At 44.0% G+C, this 24,309-nt stretch overlaps 1 protein-coding gene across 1 annotated transcript in view; it reads left to right on the forward strand.

Moving 5' to 3' along the window:
• LOC126161694 (potassium voltage-gated channel protein Shaw-like) overlaps positions 1 to 24,309 on the forward strand; it is a 325,252-nt gene that overhangs the window by 276,166 nt on the left and 24,777 nt on the right. The window contains exons 3-4 of the mRNA XM_049917709.1: positions 86 to 280; positions 23,091 to 24,117. Of these exons, the coding sequence (XP_049773666.1) occupies positions 86 to 280; positions 23,091 to 24,117 (1,222 nt within the window). The remainder of the gene's footprint in view (positions 1 to 85; positions 281 to 23,090; positions 24,118 to 24,309) is intronic.

Genomic DNA, 24,309 nt, shown 5'->3' on the forward strand with positions numbered 1-24,309 from the left:
TGCCATAGCTTATTCAATACGCGGCTTACTCGAGTCCCAAGAGTGTCGAGAATACTCGTTATGAGTTTGTTTTGTGTGTTGGCAGCACCGGGACACGCAGGAGACGCTGGCCGTGCTGGACAGGCTGGACCTGGACACGGAGAAGCCCAGCGACGAGGAGATCGCGCGCAAGTTCGGCTTCGAGGAGGACTACTTCAACGGCACCATGTCCTGGTGGCAGCACCTCAAGCCCAAGATGTGGTCACTTTTCGACGAACCCTACTCCTCCAACGCTGCCAAGGTAAACATTCACAAACCATTGTGCGGACTCCTTCACTTTTCAAATACTAATATTCAGGAATCACGTAATTCATGTGTTATTTCCAGAAAGTTGGCTTCACATTGGATGTTGTTTAACACGTTACCTAAAGATTTCAGGTCAAGATGCTTGGTGCAACGTCGGACTATGCATCGAATGGTGACTAGTTTGTCAATTTGTATACACACTGTAAGAAAAAGAAGAGAAAAGGGCGCTACACGCAGGAATTATCCGGATGGAACGGAAATCGGTAGACGTGATGCACTTGCACAGACGAACAAATTATTACGATTTCAGAAAAATTTGCTGATTTATTCAAGAAAAAGAGCTCCACAAATTGAGCAAGTGAATAACGCGTTGGTCTACTTCAGGCCCGTATGTAAGCAGTTATTCGGCTTCACATTGGTTAGTATAATTGTTTGATGCCGTCGTGAGGGATATCATGCCATATTCTGACCAATTGGTGCGTTAGATCGTCAGAATCTCGAGATGATTGGAGGGCGTGCTCTTAATGCTTCAATCGTTTACAGTTGGTGAGAGATCCGGCGACCTTGTTGACCAAAGTAGGCTTTGGCAAGCACAATGACAAGTTCCAGAAACTCTTCGAGTGCGGTGGGGCATTATCTTGCTGAAATATAAGCAATGGATGGCTCAACATGAAGGGCAACAAAACGCGGTGCAGAATATCGTGTACGTATCTCTTTGCTCTTAGGCTGGTGTGGATGACAACCAAAGAGGTGCTGCATCCCAGATCATCACTTCTGGTTGCCGGGCCGTATGACGTGCGACAGTCTGGTTAGTGTCTCCCCGCTCTCCGGGGCGTCTTCGGCCTGAAATCTCATTGGCTGGAGTAGAAGTTTCTTCATTGATGAGTACCGCTTCGAACTGAGCCCCGATGACCGGCAAAGACGTGTCACGAAACAAGTTGTCCGCGATACGGCCTGACAGCCCAAATTGATGATCTTTGGTGTCTTTTTTGCATAAGATGACCCCTTTGGTTGTTATCTATAGCGTTCTTAGAGCACAGCAGTACATCGACGATATTCTGCGTCCCGTTTTCGTGCCCTCATTGCAAGGCATCCTTGACTTACATTTCAGCAAGATAATGCTCACCCGGACATGGCGAGAGTTTCTACTGCTTTGCCTACTTCGGCCAACAAGGTCTCCAAATCTCTCACCAATTGACAGCGTTCGTAGCATTTTGACCAGAACCCTCCAACCAGTTCGGGATTTTGACGCTCTAACTCGGGAGTTGCACAAAATTTGGCACAATATGCCTCAGGAGGACAACCAAAAACTCTATCAGTTAATGCCAGAGTAACTGCTTGAATATAGGCCAAATGTGCACCGACGCGGATGTGAAGTTTTTTCTCTTGAGTAAATCACCGCATTTTTTCTGAAATAGTAATCATTTATGTTTTTTGCTCTGATATACGGATTTCCTTTCCATTTGGTTAATTCCTTCGTGGTGAATTTTTTTACTGCAATGAAGGCATGGACTTTCGCGACCTTAGTGGATTTCAATAAATTACTTCTGGGCATATAAGTGTTTCTAATGTGATACAATAATCAACGTATTGACTGCATTTGCACACAGCTATTATCACTTATCCTGATTCATTTCTGATCATTCTAGTTTCATCATCGAGCATCGATCATGTATCCTCTGCTGAGAGTGTGGTGTTACGTCATTATGTTAAATTGGAGAGTGAAGAAATCTACGAGGGTTGGAACTTTAATAGTGGCAACTATTTACTTACAGCTCGTACAAAATAGATACGCGTTTCAAAGTTTTACTGACCTACAAAGGAATCACCAGATTTGTGTATAACCCATTGCCAGTGATGGGGGAGTTGTAGGATACTCTTAGCAGTGCCAGTAGTGTTGACAGTTCAAGCGGCGCGGTCTATTGCCCGACGAATTTGCAGCAGTTCTGAAGCGAATGCTTTGAAGTGTTTCCTTCAGTTTAGAAATCGAGTTGAACTCACAAGGGCTTATGTCAGAGGAGTGCAGTAGATAGTGCAGCACTTAGCAGCCCCATCTGTCAAACAATTAAGTCACAGCTTGCACTGTACGTGCTTGAGAATTGTCCTGCAAAATGATGGTGAGATCCTGCAGAAAGGGTCATCACTTCTGTCTCTAAGCTGATCGTAGGTTGTGTTCCAAAAAAGAACAGCAAATTTATTTTATATGACACCGTACTATACGGGGAAAATCAGTGGGAGAAGTAGGAAGGAATATATCGCCTGACAAAAAAGTGAAACATGCAGAACACATCGTCGGATGCTTGTGTAACTTCGTACATGTACACATCATAACTGGATCTGTAAACGATTAGATTGCAATGCTCTGTGACAGTTCTTGTTGTGCTTAGTGTTGTTACGAGACGGTATATGAGGGCCGTGAACAGCGTTAGCCGTTTGGTAATCATTGTGAAAGACTCGGAGATAACACTTTCTCGTGGGAGACATTGTTATCCGGACCTGACAGAGTTTGAAAGTGTGATATCAGATATGGCGCCAACTCCGTCGCTGTTCAAGTATCCTGGAGGGCACCAGTTGTAGAAGTTATGGACTAGCTTCTTATGGTTTTACAACACCCTTCCCAACTGACTCAGGGTAGGTAATTAGACGAAAAGAGGAGCAACGTCATGCTGATTAGTGGCCTCATTTTCAATCAATTTTGTAATCGCTGAAATTACATCAATTACCCTCCCAACCTGTGGCTTCATTGCGTTTCTTCCCTCCCCCCTCCCCAACTTCAGGTTGCTTCACTTCTTTTACCAGGAGGCATACATGGGTCTGCGACTACTCGCGGTCAAAGGCTAGGTTGCTGTGGTAATGCTAATGTCTGTGTCAGTAAAAATGAGACATCACTAGAATTCTGACTGAAACACTGTGCGGTGGCAGCTGGCTGCTTCTGTGCGCATTCGCAAATTCCGACATGGGAGGCGTGACGTCTATACTCAGCCAGTCCTTGCCCCCTATAGATTCTGCTGCTGATTACTTCCTTTATATATATCCATATTGCTCCTGTAGGTATTGTACTGTCATCTTGCGTTTGATAGTCGTCCCGCCCTTTCCTTACACTTCCAAGAAAGATCTTACTTGGCCTCCATACCTTATAATTGCCCTACCCACTTCAGTTTCATTTGTGTCTTAATTACTTTCTCCACTCCAGTTTGTTCCCTTATCCATCCATTTGTTATCCTTTCTCTCCTAGAAGTTTCCATCCACGTCAATCGACAGATTCCTGTGAAACCCTCAGTCTTCGAATAGTTTTCGCTTTAAAAGCTCTTGTCCCACCGGTAATACCACACGTATTGAGGTTTCATTTTCAGGCATATCGTTTAGCTTTATAAAGACTTTAAGCTCTTATGGACCTCACCACTTCGTTTTCACTCTTCTGTTTACTTATTATTGTTTCCACCTGGGCATCCCGTTCAATTTCCTAAGGAATGAAGATCTGTTCATCTGGTCCCAGTAACTTCATTGTCTGTTTGTAACGTTTTATCATAGTGCTTCCATTGTAATGGTTCAACGTACGTTATTTTAGTGTTATAATTTAATTTGAAGCCAGAATTAAACTACGGCGTGTTTCACAGTTCCCATTACAATGCAACTAGGGTTGTAAAAGTGAATTTAGTAGATAGAATTCTGATCAGAGACCCTTGTATGGAAATATACCTTTCGGGTGCAAAATAAGTTTGAAGATCGGATCACAGTCAAACCTCACGCTTCACTTTAAAAACACAGCAAAGACAATGAGATCTGAAGTGAGTGCCCTACAGGATCCCGTGTCGTGGGGTATGTTTCTTGTATACGTCATCGGGTTATTTGTGCGGCGCGTCCAGTCTATCTTCCTGGTTGCGAAGGAACCAGTTTCTCGCAAGCATTCATGTGACAGCACGAAAATATTATAATAATAAAATAATAAGACGCGGCTATCTAGAAGATCTAACAGAGGCACGGGCGTCAACTCTATTCCCGGTCCTACCTCGATGATGTCGACTGCAGCGCGCTACGCCGTTCCCGAGATGCTGGTACCCAGACGAATTGCTAGTCTGCTCCTCGTCAGTGTCGCGTAAATCAGTGTAAATCCCCATGTGTTGTCCGTACCGTAGCTAAAATGTTTCCTCCCTCGTCTCTGGTCCACTTGTATATTTATCTTCCTTACCTCACCACGTGCCCGTTACGGCATCACGCAGCATTCATTGTAGCAGAGGGTACTTGTCATAATGTTTTGGCTGTTTCATACTGACGTCTATAGCTCAGCTGACTGTTCCGACTATACACACACTATGTCATCACGAAAGAAATATCCTATGAGGCAAGACGAATAATCTGCCGGCCGGAGTGGCCGAGCGGCTAAAGGCGCTACAGTCTGGAACCGCACGACAGCTACGGTCGCAGGTTCGAATCCTGCCTCGGGCATGGATGTATGTGATGTCCTTAGGTTAGTTAGGTTTAAGTAGTTCTAAGTTCTAGGGGACTTATGACCACAGCAGTTGAGTCCCATAGTGCTCAGAGCCATTTGAACCACTTGAACGAATAATCTGTTATCTGACAACGAAGGCCGACGCAATGGTGTGCATGGCACCAGAGCATTCCTCGTTAGAGAGCGTGTAACTGTCGACTTTGGCAGGTTTACTACCATTCCAAAGCGCCGACTTCGAGTCAACACTGTGGTGAAATTACACAGTCCGTTTCACACACGCATAAGATTTTTGCTTGGGCCTGGGTCTAAGCATTCTACAAGTTTGTACTTAATATCTTCTTTCGAAAGAATTCCTGAGTGGTCGTATCATGATGATGTTTATGTGCTTAAGACAAGTTGTGGGATATTAATCTGGAGCATTGCTTTATATTCTTATAGTTCTTTTCGGACAATTTCTGCTATTTGGTTTCTGTCAGCAGAAGTTCACAGAGAAGCATTCTACGATGAATGGCTTCTAGATGCGTGGTGGGATGCGCGTTCTGGTAACAGCCTTGAGCAACTGTTCTCGCCGCGCGTAGGCACGTGGTGGAGTGCTCGCCGCTGATGGGGGTCAGTCACCCTTGCCGCTGTCCCACGGGGAGGCGGTGCTCATATCTCACTGTCCACCGAGGCCAGAGCTCACCGTCCCGTAAGCCATCCCGCAGGGGCTGCAGCTCTGCGCCGTCCCTTCTGTTTAACATCTTCCCCACCTTCTCTCTCTACACTTGCAACACTCACTCGTCTGACAAAACGTGCTACAACTACCACACTGCATGAAGCCGATTTCCCATCTGCTTCGTTTTCTTGTACTCCCGCCCCTCTTTGTCTCTCTTCTTTAGTTTAATGCTGTTTTCCACATTAAATACCCTCAAAGTTAAGCAGACCAGTTGAAATATGTGTAGAAGATACTTTACGTAGTAACTTTATGTTGTAACACAACTGTAAGAGAAACTGAAAATTGTAAGGTGTACAGTGCACTGAGATAAGGGGATGAAATTTCACCTGTTTCCCTCAACCTCGTCTTAGCTAAGATCAATAGAGAATTGACTATAACTAATCCACAAAGAACCCCACTGTCGGAGGTGAATAATTACTAGAGTGCTTGATTTGTGACGGTGCGCACCGTTCTGAACCGCAGATTATGAGATGTAGTAAGAGAGAACTATAATTTTTGCCAAGTAAAAATGTGGGTGTTCGTACTTTTAAACTGCGCAGAAAAGCGTTAAAGTAATGTTTTAAGAAGTTTAATCTTAGGAAACACTCCCCCGGTCCCCACCGTCAGGAGGTTGCAATGCCCGAACCTTTATTACTATTATTATTATTATTGTTATTATTATTACATATCAAGGACTGATTACGAGGCTTCAAGGTGTGACCCGTGTTTTCAAGGGATTTATGGGTCACACTAAGTCCTTCTTGATGAGGACAGGCGATCGGGATATCAAAGAATGAAGGCAAGAACAGCCCACTGTGTGTGAAACGGTAGCGTGTTATGTGCAGATGTCGCGTGTCTCATGGTCTAATCGTGTCGGTTGGGTAGAATGACCAATGGTGGCGTACCACTTGCTGAAGGAGGGGGCCCACCTACTCTCAGAACATGCAGCCCAAAGATAACCTATGGCCACAGAACGCGAGCCACGATTAATCCGTGAGAAGTTGTTATAAAAACAGTGGAAATGATGTTATTCTATTATTCTTAATGAATCGTACAGCAGGAGATGAGATTTTGTCTTGTGAAGTAAGATACACCCCTGTAAGGAGAAGAGAACGGATTTGGGCAGTTAACTGAAAAAATTTTTCATCATTTAGTAGGTTGCAGAAGATAAAAGCTTTTTTCTTTTAGCTTTAGGGTGTATTCTAAACTGCCGGCAGAAGCATGATTTAACGCGGCACTTCGACACGGAGTAGCTTGTCCGAAGGAGAAGAATTACGAGATACAGGTAACCGATTCTTATTTATTTCCATTACGGAACATAGAAGAGAAGACTAGAAGACTATAAGAGTAGGCCTACCTGGACCATGTTTCCGTTCTCACAACCCGCTGAGGGTGTGGATTCCCACAAAAACAAAATTTTAAAAAGACTGTAAATCTACACTTATTTCACGACAGAATCGAGACAGGAACAGCGCATCTAGCCTATGCAGATGATGAGTCATTAATAGGTAGCTCCAAAGTAGAATTATTCGGAATGTTCCAAAATTATTACGAAAACACTGAGATAGTCGAATTAAACGTTAATGAAGTAATGACAAAACATCTGTTCGTAAGTAAGACAGTCAGAAGTAGTGCAGCTTAGGCTGTAGATGGATTCACGTTCAAGACTATTGACCGCTTCAAGGACGTATAGTATCTTTTTTGTGACAACAGTGGAACGAATGAAGAAATAGATGCCCATCTAGCAACGGCAGCCAAAAACGGTTCTTAGTTTCATCAAAATTCTAAAGAAAATATCACTTAGTACTAACTTAAAATCCATTTATATAAGTCGACAGTTATACCGGTAACATTATATGGATTTGAAGTACCAATATTTAGAAATATAGATTATAAAATTATAACCAGCCGACCAGTTGCAATGGATAAAACAATTCTTTACCTAGGTTTCGACAAATATAAATTTGTCTTCTTCAGAAGGTAGCCTAAGGACAATGAACATCATAGCTTGCATTAGAAAAGTATGAGACTTAAGCCAAGAATAAATTTTAACACAAATTAGATAACCCTTGCATTACAGAAATATAATAACGACGACTGGTACTTACAATTTTACATTAGTAAGAACTGATGTACCATCACCGTTTTTTCAATTGTCGGCATAGATCCATTTGTCAAAAATGAAAGATAGCCCTAGAATTAGTGTTTGTCATGTAAATACAAAATAGTTCATGCATCTTGCAGAGCTCACAACCGACTGAGTGTAATCGGCAAGCGTAGTTACTCTGAAACCAGGGCGGGTGGCGCTCGTGCCGAGAAACATGTGCCAATTGGCGTACAAAGACAACGTGTAAATTATTAGTATTAATAACGTCCTTAGGTGAAGTGACAATAAAAAAGAAGGAAATTACCACTGTCGTTATAACAGTATGGGAGGACTGGTACAAATAATGTAGTTGTACATCAAAAAAACAGGTGGCGCTTACGCCGAGAAACTTACGCCCAGTGGCATATACAGCCAAATAAAAAATTACATTGCTATTTTAGTGAAGCCCACAAACGGTATATATGTCAGAACTTTAAAATTGACAATAATTGCTCTTGTCAAGAAAGAATTACGGACACTAGTACACGATCCTGTTAATACACATTCACAGGGAAAACCAAAATTTTTTAGAGCCAGGCAAAATCACATAAGGGCCGGTGTAGTAGATGAATAAAATTTGTTTATATTCGAAAGAAAAATACTAAGGAAAGTTCTTCGATCTGTATATGATGAAAATTACATGGAACGGCAGATGAGAAAAAAATTAAGAATTAAGGTAACTATACAGGTACCTTAACATTATCAAAGTGCTAAAGAAGAGAAGCTTGAACTGGTCAGGCCATATAGCAACGGCCGAAAATAGATTACCTACAATAACATAATAAACAGAGCATATGATGGAATGGCAGGAAGAGAGAGACAGAGACACCCAGAATTAGGTGGGGTCATAACATAAAGGGGGGGGGGGTGGCAAGCTAATATGAACATGAGCACCAAGTAGACAAATAGTGCACTCCCCAGAAAGAGATGGAAGAGGCTCGAAGAGCAGGCGTATGGTTGATAAGGCCCCCGCCACTTGGAAAGTAAGTAAAACTGATACACAAAAATCTTTGTCTTAGATTTTATGACCACATGCCATTTCTGTTGTTGAACTGTCTCTGTTATTGAAGAAAATGTGTACCGAACCTTTCTTTGAAAATTATTGCGATTTTTGTCATTGTTTATCAGTTGTTGACATGCGTGCTTCAGAGGCGGTTCTGTGGAGTAGCCGTTCTTAACTAACCGTCTAAAGCAGATACTATCGGTAACCAGAATGCTGGAATAACAGTGTATCTGGGACGGACTTACTTACTTTGGAGGTAATGTACCACACATCCTGTTCAGTTTTGTGAATAGTTGTGTTTTGGTACATTAAAATTCATGTAACTATGGCAGTTCCCCATAAAGTACAGGAATTTATTTTGATGCCCTTTGCCATTTAAAAATGTTTCGTACTTTCGATCTGAGTGCTGTTACTGCAGTTTTGGAAGCGCTATCATAGTTTTTGAATAACATTCCAGCAAAAGTTGCACTACTATCGTAATTTTGAAAACAACGATCGGTTTCGGCCCGGTGGTATACGCCAGACGTTCTGAACAACTCAGTTTTTCTGTGTTCCTTTACATATGCTGGACAGGAAACCATCACACTTACCAAAATACATATGTGTGCCTCAAAACAATAAGCTGTATGACATATATAATACACACATTATCAGTTCAAACAGTATAAACTGACCATCTTACATGGAACTATACCAAGGTTCCGTATTTCTGTGCAGGCTGTTCTCTTTTTCAAGATCTGTTAAGAGCTGAGCTTTAAATAAAATAATTCGGGATTGTTCTCTTTTGAAAACATTGTGACGTAGTTTCATTTGTGAGAGGCTCCGTGGAGGCTTGTCTCAACACGAACTGTATCTTCTAATTTTCTTTGTTTAGGATCGTCATTCAAACTGCTAAACTCTACCTTGAAATCTGGCAGAAAATCCAAAGAGATTTTTAACTATGTGAAGTACACCAGCGAAAAGACAGAAGATCTTAGTTCTGTGGTAGCAGTTGGTTGTTACCAACGACAGCGTCACTACGTCAGAGTTTTTATTATTTCTTTCTTTTGACTTCTAGCATGCATACTTTTTAGCTAACATAGTTTAATCAGATTGAAAAATATTCGTGCATTCATTTTATGGCGTACATTCATAAATTTATCTTGAAACTGAAATTTTTATTTATTCACTTAAACTACTACACTGTTGACATCTAACCATTCTTTTGTATTCAAGCAGGTTAATTTAGTTGGTGAATTAAGTTTAGCGGTCGCCATTACTTTTAGATTTTGATGTCTTCTTGTGAGATAAACCTTGCTATACATGAGATCATTTGCACTCCCACGTGCACCTCCAAGTGCAAAGTGGCTGGCAGTGACCAAGTCTCTGGAGCTTCTTCAAACATTTGAGTCTGCCTCCCTCACAGCGATTGCATTGAAATAGGATGTGCTTTACATCATCAGCTGTTGCTAATCACATTGACAGATTCTATGTAAGTTGGCGGGGACAGATCCATGATTGAGACACATTTTCCTTCAATGTCTTGAACTGATAAACCACGGCTGTCTTGGTGTGAATGGCTGCGTAGTTTCACATCTTTTACCTCTTGGTCTTTGATTGTCGTTCTATTGTTCCTGCCACGAAAGAATCGCTTGTTGTTTACATTCAGGAGACAATCTGTGTACGGTAGCAATCTGTGCACAGTGCAGGAGTTTTATATCTGCATATCTTCCTTTGCTAATGGCTTCTCTTCCTAGTCGACCAGCTTTGTCATTGTATTTAATGCTGGAATGAAATTTAATCCATACAAATTCTATAATTTGACGAGTTTTCTTTGCATGATAAGAGATCTATTACGTCGGAAGTGTATTTACTAGTTCTTTTGTTCCAGTTCCTGTAAGTGACTGATTTTGGAGCGCCTTGTGTGTCGACTATCACCGCACTGTTTTTTTTGAGGAATCTTGCGTATCATATTGCCTGTATAACAGAAACGTTTCGGCTAGAAATATAAAAGCAACACATGGTAGTTGAAACTGCCTTTTTTTCCACAGTTTGTGGACAGAAGAAAGCGCATCCTGTGTCACTTTCCGTGCCTATTTTTGAGCCATCTATATGGACTGAAGTATATTCCTTTTAATTTTTCTTCCAGGTACGATCAAGGTGAAAGCTGCCCAAGTCATTTGCTTTTGTTGGGGCAATTGTCATATATAGACCACTGAAGGACTTCAGTTTGGTGTATTTTATTTTGCAAATGTTTCCATAGTTCGTACTGGTTGTAGATAGGAAACTGATGTTCCCTCGCATTTTTGTATTTCCGATTTCAGAGAGTTTTCCCGCTTTTTTGTCAGTGGATGGTTAATATATGCCTTTATTTGTAGAATGTAAGGTCCGCGATGCATTATTCTGTCAATATAGAGGCATTTATATTGCTTCCACGAGAAGGGCGTTAGTGGGGAAAGAAAGCATAGCTCCGAGAGAGAGGCGCAGGTGCCTTGTGCACTGATCAGCCAAAACATTGTGACAACTTGCTCAATGGCTTGTCTGTCCGCCTTTAGGACGAAATAGGTCACTGATTCCTGGTATCAGGGATGCGACAGTCTGCTGGTAGGTTTGCGAAGATACGTAGCAATAGATGTCTACCCACAGGTCATATAATTACCGTAAATAACTGGCTGATGATTTGCGTCCCTGGTGATGGCACCCGATAGTATGCCACATAGGTTCCATAGGGTTTACATCAAGGAATCTGGTCGCCGAGACATCAACGTGGGATCACTGTAATGTTCCTCAAACCACTGTATCACCGTTCCGGTCCGAGACATGGGCAATTATACACTCCTGGTAATGGAAAAAAGAACACATTGACACCGGTGTGTCAGACCCACCATACTTGCTCCGGACACTGCGAGAGGGCTGTACAAGCAATGATCACACGCACGGCACAGCGGACACACCAGGAACCGCGGTGTTGGCCGTCGAATGGCGCTAGCTGCGCAGCATTTGTGCACCGCCGCCGTCAGTGTCAGCCAGTTTGCCGTGGCATACGGAGCTCCATCGCAGTCTTTAACACTGGTAGCATGCCGCGACAGCGTGGACGTGAACCGTATGTGCAGTTGACGGACTTTGAGCGAGGGCGTATAGTGGGCATGCGGGAGGCCGGGTGGACGTACCGCCGAATTGCTCAACACGTGGGGCGTGAGGTCTCCACAGCACATCGATGTTGTCGCCAGTGGTCGGCGGAGGGTGCACGTGCCCGTCGACCTGGGACCGGACCGCAGCGACGCACGGATGCACGCCAAGACCGTAGGATCCTACGCAGTGCCGTAGGGGACCGCACCGCCACTTCCCAGCAAATTAGGGACACTGTTGCTCCTGGGGTATCGGCGAGGACCATTCGCAACCGTCTCCATGAAGCTGGGCTACGGTCCCGCACACCGTTAGGCCGTCTTCCGCTCACGCCCCAACATCGTGCAGCCCGCCTCCAGTGGTGTCGCGACAGGCGTGAATGGAGGGACGAATGGAGACGTGTCGTCTTCAGCGATGAGAGTCGCTTCTGCCTTGGTGCCAATGATGGTCGTATGCGTGTTTGGCGCCGTGCAGGTGAGCGCCACAATCAGGACTGCATACGACCGAGGCACACAGGGCCAACACCCGGCATCATGGTGTGGGGAGCGATCTCCTACACTGGCCGTACACCACTGGTGATCGTCGAGGGGACACTGAATAGTGCACGGTACATCCAAACCGTCATCGAACCCATCGTTCTACCATTCCTAGACCGGCAAGGGAACTTGCTGTTCCCACAGGACAATGCACGTCCGCATGTATCCCGTGCCACCCAACGTGCTCTAGAAGGTGTAAGTCAACTACCCTGGCCAGCAAGATCTCCGGATCTGTCCCCCATTGAGCATGTTTGGGACTGGATGAAGCGTCGTCTCACGCGGTCTGCACGTCCAGCACGAACGCTGGTCCAACTGAGGCGCCAGGTGGAAATGGCATGGCAAGCCGTTCCACAGGACTACATCCAGCATCTCTACGATCGTCTCCATGTGAGAATAGCTGCCTGCATTGCTGCGAAAGGTGGATATACACTGTACTAGTGCCGACATTGTGCATGCTCTGTTGCCTGTGTCTATGTGCCTGTGGTTCTGTCAGTGTGATCATGTGATGTATCTGACCCCAGGAATGTGTCAATAAAGTTTCCCCTTCCTGGGACAATGAATTCACGGTGTTCTTATTTCAATTTCCAGGAGTGTATTACTGAAAGATGACATCGCCGTCGGAGAAGACATCAAGCATGAAGTGATGCAGGTGGTTCGCAGCTGTCAGCGTGTCTTCGAGTACTAACACAGGTCCCATGCGAGGGCACGAAAATGTCTTCCATAGCACAATACTGCTCCCATGAGCCTGCAACCTTGGCACGCTGCCGTTCACCTCAATGAGATGACCAGCAACCTACTTTAGCAAAAATGTGATTCACCCGAAGAGCCGACACGTTTCCTTTTATCGACGGTCGAATCTCTATGGTCCCGTGCCCACTGATATCCAAATTGTCGATGTCTGTTTTCAACATGTGAGCACGTCGGAGTGGCTTGCTGCGGAGCTCCATGTTCAATAATATACGAAGAACGATGTGCTCCGAAACACTTGTGCGGGCACCAGAATAGAGATGCCACAGATCACCATCTATACCACTTTACAGAGCAAACCAACCGCCGGGCCCCACGTTCTGTGAAGAGTCGCTGACGTCCAACCATTTAGCGCCTAGTGATAGTTTCACTGTCCTTCTACCTCTGTCCGTAGACGATGACGACAGTAGCACGAGAACATTCGACCCGCAGCGCTGTTTTCGAAATACTCGTTCACAGGCTCTCCGTAGTAACCATCAGCCATTTGTCAAAGTCGCTTATCTCAATGGATTTCCGCATTTTCAACCAACATCTCCGCTAGGGCGATCTCCGTCCTTGTGTGCTCCGCTTACATAGTTTTGTTACCGTGTCACATACCCACAAAACCAGCAGATGGCATCTAAAGTCGTGGTCAGTAGTCAGAATGTGATTCTTTTCTCCCGGCGTATTTGATAATCAAAATATCCACGGGTGTACTGCCGGTCTACAGTGTCCAACGGGCACAATATTTCGGCGATCATACATGCCGCCATCATCAGGTGAACTGACGGACTGAGCTCCTGTGAACGTGCCGGTACGGAGATCCGTACGCTATGGCTGCTCAGGGATAACTGGCTTCGGTCGCGGCGGTAGCCGATTTAAATACACTCCACCCGCGGATCACTCCCTCCGCCGTCCGCGCTCCGCGCCACGGTCGTGCGGTGGGACAGATTGCGACGGCGTCTGAGATGACGTCGGTGTGATGGCTCTGTCCGCCGTGGTCGTCACAACTATACGTTTGCTCGATTTACTCTTGATTAACCAAATCGCTGGTTCCCAAGCCTTGCTAAGATTATAGCCACAGTTACGGTTTATGAGGTCGTCATTGGTGCGAATTTCGATGGCCTCTCTAACAACGCTGTTCCAGTATCTCGACGTCTGTACCAGAATCCTCGTGCGTTCATACTCCATAGCGTGATCTTCCGACAAACAATGTTCAGCGACCGCCGACTTGCTCGGATACATCAGTCGAGTGTGCCTCTGGTGTCGACGGTACGCATCATCTGACCAATATACGACTTGCCACATTGACACGGAATCTGGTACACGCCGGCCTTCCTCAGACCGAGGTCATCTTTGGCGCTCCCCACCAGTGCACGAGTTTTATTCGGAGGACAAAACACAGTTCCGGCCCGGTGTTTCTTCAAAATGCGGGAGATTTTCCCCGAGAGTGCGCCTGTATATGGAATAAACGCAGTGACTACCTTCTCCCTCGTGATTTCATCCATCTCCAAAGGTTGTGCTGTAGTGGTTGGGCGGAGAGCACGTTGAATCTGCCACTCTTAGTACCCATTTTTTCGAAATACAGTGCTCAGATGTTCCAATTCCTGGGGTAGACTCTCTGCGTCAGAGATATTGCGCGCCCTATGTACTAGAGCTTTGAGTACCCCATTCCTCTGTGAAGGGTGGTGGCAGCTGTCTGCGTGCAAATACCGATCAGTGTGTGTTGTCTTTCGATAGACCCCATGACCTAGGGTGCCTTCAGCCCTTCTCTTGACCAAGACGTCAAGGAAAGGTAATTTACCATTCGTTTCAGTCTCCATAGTGAACCTGATGTTGGGGTGTATGGAGTTTAGATGTGTAAGGAAGTCAAGGAGTTTATCCATACCATGTGACCAGATGACGAACGTGTCGTCCACGTAACGGAACCACGTATGGGAACCAGCGATTGGGTTAATCAAGAGTAAATCGAGCAAACGTATAGTTGTGACGACCACGGCGGACAGAGCCATCACACCGACGTCATCTCAGACGCCGTCGCAATCTATTCCACCGCGTGACCGTGGCGCTGGGCGCGGACGGCGGAGGGAGGGCACCACGGGCGGAAGGTATTTAAATCGGCTGCCGCCGCGACCGAAGCCGGTTCCCCCTGAGCAGCCATAGCGTACGGATCTCCGTACCGGCACGTTCACAGGAGCTCAGTCCGTCAGTTCACCTGATGATGGCGACATGTATGATTGCCGAAATATTGTGCCCGTTGGACACTGTAGACCGGCAGTACACCCGTGGATATTTTGAGTAGTCATAATGTTTTGGCTTATCATTGTATGCTAAAGTTTGTCAAGCAACGCTGCGTACGTTTTAGCAGCATCGTGACAGACCATGCGTACATAATCTATACAGGAAGAGTCCTCCCCCAGGCATGGGTGTGTGTACTTGTCTTTAGGATAATTTAGGTTAAGTTGTTTGTAAGCTTAGTGACTGATGACCTTAGCACTTAAGTCCCATAAGATTTCACACACATTTGAACTTTGAATCAACATGCGGTATAAAGGAAGCAGTATGTTCGGGTGAATTCCCCGCCGATCTGATAAAAGTTCAATACTTTTTCGCATGTACTAACTATGACGAAGTCAACTGAGCAGCTGAGGAGAGCTCCGCATACCATCCTAAGGGAGCCATGGGTCTGATGATGGTTGTGTAAAAATAACCGAAATCGGTTACCTATGTCATTGAAACATAAATGGTGTGATCAAGACTGTACTTTGGTCAAAATATAATAATATATTGATCACTGTATTCCAAAAATGTTTACCAAAATTGTACCGAACTAATACCTACAAATATGAAGACCTAGATTGTGTGTGTGTGTGTGTGTGTGTGTGTGTGTGTGTGTGTGTGTTTGTGTGTGCGATAACTAGAGAGAGAGTATCTCTTAATGGTTGTAAAATTGTAATATTAATGTGTACTGCAGTGTATCTGTAGTGATGAGCTACTGTTTAACGGCTTGACGGATTTCTAATTGTAGTTTAACGGCGACAGTTTCTCCAAGCGTAGACGTTGAGTTTGTCGTTGAATTGCTCGTACAAACTGCAGGGACATTTGTAATTACTTGTTTAGTTCTTATTCAGTTCGTCTCTTCAACTGTAGGTTTTTATTCGAACAGTGGCATATTCCGACGATTTTAACGACACAAGAATGCATCACTTTTACTAACTTTCCAAGCGTTTCTCTTACTGGAAGAGAAAAACACAAGTAGCAGAAAAATGTATTGAAGACTTGTTTAACATATATTTTTTGTTATTCGTAGATGATGTCCTTGAACTGTTCAGTTACACCCTTGTTCGTTACAATAAGTAGCAGGAGTCTTGCTTGTATGGACATATGTAACGTCCTAGCAGATTAAAACTACTTACCCACTGACCTGCCCAAACACTTCACCTCCTACCACCCATATTTCACGCAAGTTCTGTTACACACCTTGCTTGACTAGCGCTTCTGGAAGAATACTGGGGAGACGTGGCTTACCCACAGCCTGGGGGATTCTTCATATCAGCTCACACTGCGATGCAAAGCGAAAATTCATTGTGGAATGGTCGTTTGTCGCATTTTCCATTATCAAACCAAGAATGGATGAAACAGCAGCACAAGAACAGTATACCAAGCTCGCAGACAATGGTTCTTTGAGGATCTTTGTTTTGAGATTAACAACGATCAAGATTGCATGCAGAGAGGCTGTTATCTCTTGATTAAAATGTAATGGAACAGAAGCTGCCTCTAACAAAGTTGGTGGCAAACGCGATGTAAAGATATAACGTAAATTACTGCTGCTCTTAAAAGCAGAGTAGGAGTAGGAAAGAGCGTTTCGCAGGCACCACTTTTCTTCTGTAAGGAGAAAAAAAGGATACCATCACAAGGAGTACAATAATGAGGTACCTGCGCTGTGGTCTCTGTGGAAGAGCAACAGAAGGTAAGGTCCTTCCAAATTAGAGCTAGATATTTTAAAAAAATGACGTCGGAACGTTTTTTATATGCAGCGACGGAAATATTAAGCTACACCACATGTTAACGATTGCTACACCATTTTCTGTTATTGTCTAATATACGACAGTAATAAAGAATGGACAATCTTTGAACATATAATCTTTGTGAATGTACTAGAAGTTTTTACTACGTAGTCCACAATCTTTTTCTCGTAATTGCTCTGTTTTATTTTTCTATCCGTTGAAAGAGGCTGATACAGAAGGAACATAGTCCACTTATCCATCCCAGCGGCTTTCTGCAGTTAAGAATATTAACTGTGATAAACGAACAAATTTAATTTAATTTGGAGTAAGAGTCTCAATTTTCCAAATTATCAGATCAGTGTCAAACTAAAACTCTTTTTCGCATCAACAGCATTTAGTAATTGTGAACAAACTGAAAGGTTGCCTACGATTCCACCTTCAGTCTCTGCTCTTTTCGTAAGGCGTAAATGGTTTTATGTATGCAGTACGACTATCTGGTATTGTTAAGAGTGTAATAATTTTTTCATCAAAATGTAAGTACTAAAAAGGTGTTCATGTGCAAATGACCATCAGTTTATTATTTTCATAACAATACTACTTATTCGTAATGCCTATACACAAAAGTTGAGTACTTGCATTTTATGAATTGTGCAGCGATTGGAGATGGAACTGTAGGCAGCTTTAAGCGGAGAAATATAAGTGGTGATCAAAAGTCTCCCGTTCGATGGCCGTACTGTCCAGAGAGTCGGTAAGCCAATCAGCCAATATCGCCGTGGGCACTGAGGTAATCTTTCCACCGACGCACCAGGTTTCTTAAAACACCGTCTTCTGCTGCGTGCTGAAGTACGTAACTTCCTGCTGCACATCCTCGTATGACAGATGACAGGAATCGTAGAACCTTCAAAGTATTTATTAATGGACGGAGGGCGCGATAATTGCTTGGAGAGAGATCGGCGCTATGGGGCGGGTCCTAGAGTGTTCGTCGCATTTGAATTGGCGTAACTTCTGCGTTATAACATTTGCGATATGAGTATGTGCCTTATCATGAAGCTCGTTTCCACATTTACCGTACGCACGCCAAAAGACACGAATGCCACAATAATTCCTTGCCTACATTTCGGTGCTTATAGACCCGCATAAGCGACGTGCTACGTTGAATATACGCTGCAACAACGCCCTCAAACGAAAAACTTTGTTCTCTCGTTATAATTTCCTGGCAGATGTTATGAAAATCGACAGAATGCTAATTACAGAGTAGCCTCGATAACATTCCAGTTCTCCAGTTCTTTTTTAGTGCACCACGCTACTTACTGTCGTGCAAGTTTACGTCAAATATCATACTCCAAAGTTGGAAAATTATGGTTATTATTTCTTTTAAAACGTCTATTTAAATTTAATAGTTCAGATCCTAATATTACTCAGTTTTGGAAACTAGGGAATACTTTCGCTGATATCTGCGTTCATCACTGTAAATCATTAAGAAACACAGAAATAATTTCTAGTTTGATCTCCGTAAAATGTCTAGGTGTAACGAATATTTCCTCTTATGTTCAGCGTTTCTTTTCCCTTCCGTCTCTTTATTGCCAAAGATCTTACAGCTTTTTGCTCCTGTCAGGCTATACATAAAATCTTTGTGAGCCGTTATTTGAAATAAAATTCCCAATCAGGCCATTGGGTACAAGTCTCAACAGAATTGGTGTCACTTGGGTTCAAGCACAAGCCCCAAAACAGAAACCAATGCAATGTTGGTAACTGCACTTTCGAGTTCGGGAGGATGAAGGTTTGAATCACTGTCCGAACGTGTAGGTTAACATTTTCAGTTGTCTCCCTAAGTCACGTTAATAAATACCGGAATTTTCAGTGGTCGATTTTCTTTCTCCTCTTTCTCCAATTGTGAGCCTATGCTACTTCTCTAAAGACCGTCGTCGACTTAATACTCTTCTTTAACAGATGAGCAAGGAGACAACAGATACCAGTTCTTATCAGAACACTAGAAAAAGAGAGAATCACAGCGAGCTTAAAATTTTGAAATTTATTGTCCATTATATAAAAGTAATTGTTTTGAAAATTATTGTTCATTACATAAAAGCAATTGTTCTTGTTACTTTAGCATACGTGTAAATAAATGCCGATATTTTTGATTGGTAATTTACTTTCAAGTTTATAAAATAAATTACAGCCACCAGAAAAGTTATAAACAATCGATTCCATTTGTACCGACGGTACTCGATGCCAGACTGTTATCTCTGTCACACGGCCTCAAAGCTGACTGATTACCATTTCACTGTAGAAAAGTGTGCTTACCGAGATATGAACGTTATTTTTGTTTCAGATTATGATCGCTATCGAGACATCATTTAAACGCCTGAACCAGTACACACCAATATGGACTCACTGAAGTTAAAATTATCTCATTCACTTTAAGACTCAATTGGAATATGTAGTATTACTTTATCCATCATTATTATTTTCAACTGTTTATTATTCTGAAGCACCAAAAGTAATAATAATTTTAATAATAAAATAATAATAGAAATAATTGCCCTTAAAGTGTGTTTTGTGATTTTCTTTTGGAGCCTTGCCTATTTATTACTGGTGAGAGAATAGCCACTAAAAATTCACACATAGCAAGTATAGGCTTCTATGTAGTTCAAATACTTCTCAAGATATCTACTTTGATCAAATTGGTAGTCGGATTCATCATTCCTTTATTTTATGTAGAAATTTTAGAACTTTGAAATGTAGGTCGTAAGTAGCCATCAGAATAACTGTCGGTGAATTCTATAATTTTTCTTGTTTGTCCCTACAGAGAATAATGCGTACATATGCAAAAACATAACGAAAATAAATTTTACTGAAAAAATTCCTGTCTTGTAGCATCAGCGATCACAGCAAAGCTTGAAAACTTGTTTTGTAGAACATAGCATTTTCGTGTAGTTTAATTACGATTTGTTGCTAATTACAACGTTTTACTTGCCCAGAACTGGATGAGAATGCTGGTAACATACCATTGTTGTGGATATAATTTGTACACTATAGTTATTTGCGTCGCTTGTTACCGCTCACTCATGATTTATATATGACAGATACAGAGTACTCAATTTTATTTTATTTTTTGGGTTATCACACTTCCAACGCGTTTGATGCAGCTGCACGACTTTGTCTCCTATGCCAAGTTCTTCATCTAAGAGACATACTTGCACCTAACATCCTCATTTATTTGTTGGATGTGTTCAACTCTCTGTCTGTCACTATAGTTTTTACCCTATTAGCTCCCCTTAGTATCTTAGAAGTTATTTTCCGCTCTCTTAACACATGTCCTATCATCCTGCCACTCCTTCCTTTTAGTTTTTTTTCCATTTGCTCCTTGTCCCATCGATTTGCAAACAACCTCCTCATTCCTAATGTTAAGACTTCATATAATTTTCATCGTCTTTCTACAGCACCACATCTCAGACGCTTCGATTCTCTTTCTTTTTCCCGTTGTACAACTATCCATCATTCACTCCCATACGTTGCTGTGCTCGAAACCTATTTATTCCTTAAACTAAGGTCGGTATTATAAAGAGACAGCTTTTTATTTTTAGTTTATCGCTAATTTCGTGCCTGCTACTCCTCACTGCTATCTCCGGTTTACTCTCAATCCATATTCACAATAGACTGTTCATTTCTGTTCTTTACTTTACAGAAATGTCAGCAGTGAGTCTTATCGGTTACATTTTTTCATTTTGGATTTTAAGCCCACTGCTGAACTATTCTTTTATTTATTTACTACCGTCATCACTTCTTCGAGGTAGGAACTCTATCCGAGTCGTACACACTTTTCGATCCAAGCTCTTCTTTCTTGGCCTTCCTCACACCATGAAACTTTCAAGACTCCACTTTCGTTACATCCACATTTAAGCTGTTAAGTTAACTTTTCAATTTCTCTAGTGAATCATCATCTTTTTCATCTTCTTCTTTTTATTTCCTTCTTGACCTTCTTGGAAATGTTTCATTTCGAACACTGTCCCACTTCTTAATTTTGTTTCTGAATTTGGTTATGTTTTCAATTTCTTGTTACTTTATGCTAGTTTCGTCTATATTCTAATATCCTTTTCGAAACCAATTGGGTTCAGAAATGTTATACTTTCTTTTGGTGAACCTGCTAGGGCTCATTCTCTAAACGTGACCTTTCTCAATTTCTCTGCATGACTGTTTAGCACTTTGTTACTTCTCAGTGTACATTTCACTACTATTGTTGCTGTATTTCCCAATACGATGGCTGTTTGGAAAATACAGTCCGGTCGATTATGAAATGGAAACCACATTGAAAATTCGATGAAGCTTTACATAGATGTGTTGGGCAGTGTCTCTAGTATGCCTGTCGATCACGCCGCGTCTCTCCTTTCAGTCCTGAGTGCTTAATGACCACGTAAAGATGTCTAGAACAATAGTGTCTCCCACCAACTATTAAGTCCTGGTGAGAGATTGTGCCTGATGCCATGCAGCCCGGAAACACAACTGTCACGTGTTTCCTTCTTCATGACTATTCTCGGACGCACTCTGCAGAGACAATAAAGTTGATGCTGCAGCGGTTTCTGTGGGAAGTGTTTGATCATGAAAAAAGAGCCAGTAATTGAGCCTCCTCCCCACGTCTCATATCTGCTCTCATGAACCGCTGGTTGTGAATACAACATTCTGGCATAGACAACGAACTATAGACCAGCACAGAGAATTGGCGGAAAGCACAGGCGGCTGACATCTATGACGTGGGTACTGGACAGTTGCTACAGCGCTACGACAGATGTCTAGCTCGGAGAGGCGACTATGCAGAGAAGTAGCTGGAACGTGTAGCCAACTGTTGCAAATTAAACATTTTTTTGTTTTGCGAACTTCCAGCATGGGAATAGCTGTGTGTCAGCAGCTTCTATTCATCAGTACAACGAAAAACCAGTCCAAAGCTGAAACTTCCTGGCAAATTAAAACTGTGTACCGGACCGAGACTCGAACTCGGCACCTTTGCCTTACACGGGCAAGTGCTCTACCATCTGAGCTACCCAAGTACGACTCACGCCCCGTCCTCACAGCCGTAACTTCTACCTGTACCTCGTCTCCTACCTTCCAAAGTTTACAGAAGCTCTCCCCCAGGCAGTGGTGAAGCCATGTCTCCGCAATATCCTTTCTTTCAGAAGTGCTCTCACTGCAAGGTTCGCAGGAGAGTTTCTGTAAAGATTGGAAGGTAGGAAACGAGGTACTGGCAAAAGTAGGGCTGTGAGGGCGTGGCGTGAGTCATGCTTGTGTAACTCAGATGGTTTAGCCGGCACGGTAGCTCAGCTTGTTCGGTCAGAGGGTTAGCTGCCCTCTGTAATAAAAAAAAAAATGAGTTACGCGATCAACAACGAACATAAACGGATGTATTACGACTTCGGCCCTGAGGAGATTCAACAAACACAAAAAAAAGAGATGGTAAAGCACTTGCCCGAGAAAGGCAAAGGTGCCGAGTTCGAGTCTCGGTCTGGCACACAGTTTTAATTTGCCAGGAAGTTTCGTATCAGCGCACACTCCGCTGCAGAGTGAAAATCTCATTCCAGTTCAAAGTTGCCAGTTTTACTTTTTCGATTCACTGGACGACTAGTTTCAGGCCGAGACGAATTTTCAAATCATCGTAATATACTCAATAACGGGGTTTCCGAAGACCTGAAAGCCAAATCAAACACGTATAACGAACAGTTTTCGATTCACTGGACGACTAGTTTCAGGCCGAGACGAATTTTCAAATCATCGTAATATACTCAATAACGGGGTTTCCGAAGACCTGAAAGCCAAATCAAACACGTCTAACGAACAGTTACAGCGTATACGCTTTCACGTCTTCGGAAAAATCATTTTTGAGTATGTTACGATGATATGAAAATGGGTCTCGGCCCGAAACTAGTCATCCAGTGAATAGAAAAAGCAAAATTTTCAACTTTTTACTGGTTTCTCGTTGTACTGAATTTTGATTTTCGCAGTGGTTTCCATTTCGTACCTGATCGGGCCTTTCGCTCAGATCTGCCCTCGTACCTTCCTCACAGTTATTTATTTTATACGTTACACTATGTCTACTTATTTTTCATTAACTTTGGCATCTCACACCTGGTCACTGCGCTGTTGCAGATAATTGGCGTCATCTCCGTGTTCTTCATCTGCGTCTCCATCCTGTCTTTCTGCCTCAAGACGCACCCCGACATGCGTGTGCCCGTCATCCGCAACATCACCGTCACGACGCCTTCCAACGGTACCGCGTGGGTACTCGACAAGACCAAGACGACGGCGCACGTCGCCTTTTTCTACTTCGAGTGCGTGTGCAACGCTTGGTTTACGTTCGAATTCTTCATACGCTTCATCGCGTCGCCGAACCGCATCGAGTTTATCAAAGCGTCCGTCAACATAATCGACTACATCGCCACGCTGAGCTTCTACGTCGACCTGGTGCTGCAGAAGCTGACGTCGCACCTCGAGAACGCCGACATATTCGAGTTCTTGAGCATCATCCGCATCATGCGGCTGTTCAAGCTGACGCGGCACTCGTCCGGCCTCAAGATCCTCATCCAGACGTTCCGGGCGTCGGCCAAGGAGCTGACGCTGCTCATCTTCTTCCTGGTGCTCGGCATCGTCATCTTCGCGAGCCTCGTCTACTACGCGGAGCGCATCCAGGCGAACCCGTACAACGACTTCAACAGCATCCCGCTGGGCCTGTGGTGGGCGCTGGTCACCATGACGACCGTCGGCTACGGCGACATGGTGCCCAAGACGTACGTGGGCATGTTCGTCGGCGCGCTGTGCGCCCTGGCCGGCGTGCTGACGATAGGACTGCCGGTGCCCGTCATCGTCAGCAACTTCGCCATGTACTACTCGCACACGCAGGCGAGGGCCAAGCTGCCCAAGAAGCGGCGGCGGGTGCTGCCCGTCGAGCAGCCCCGGGGGCCCCGCATCGGCGGCACGGGCGGCTCCGCGGGACCGGGGCACCCCGGCTGCGGCAGCGTGGGCGGCGGCGGCGGCGGGCCTGGGGGCGGAGGAGGCGGAGGCGGCGGCAGCGTCGGGGGCCCCGGCGGCGGGCCCGCCTCCGCAGGCGGCTGTCCGCAGAACTGGCGCATGAACGCCATCAAGGCCAACCACCTCAAGGACTCGCCGTCCAAGATGGGTACGTCAGTCAGGCTGACACATAGTACGATGATTAACACCTGACAGTTGTCATGTGAAGGTAGAACACTTTCAGTTAAACTGATGGTGTTCATTCTTTGTGTTGTTTACGTAAAGCACGATTTTGGACTTTGTTTCTTGGACACCTGGAGCGTATATTTCAAGCAATGGCATGCCGCAATTTCACTTGTCA

This window comes from Schistocerca cancellata, chromosome 2 (genome assembly GCF_023864275.1).
Source record: "Schistocerca cancellata isolate TAMUIC-IGC-003103 chromosome 2, iqSchCanc2.1, whole genome shotgun sequence".
In the NCBI taxonomy this organism is placed as follows: Eukaryota; Metazoa; Arthropoda; class Insecta; order Orthoptera; family Acrididae; genus Schistocerca; species Schistocerca cancellata.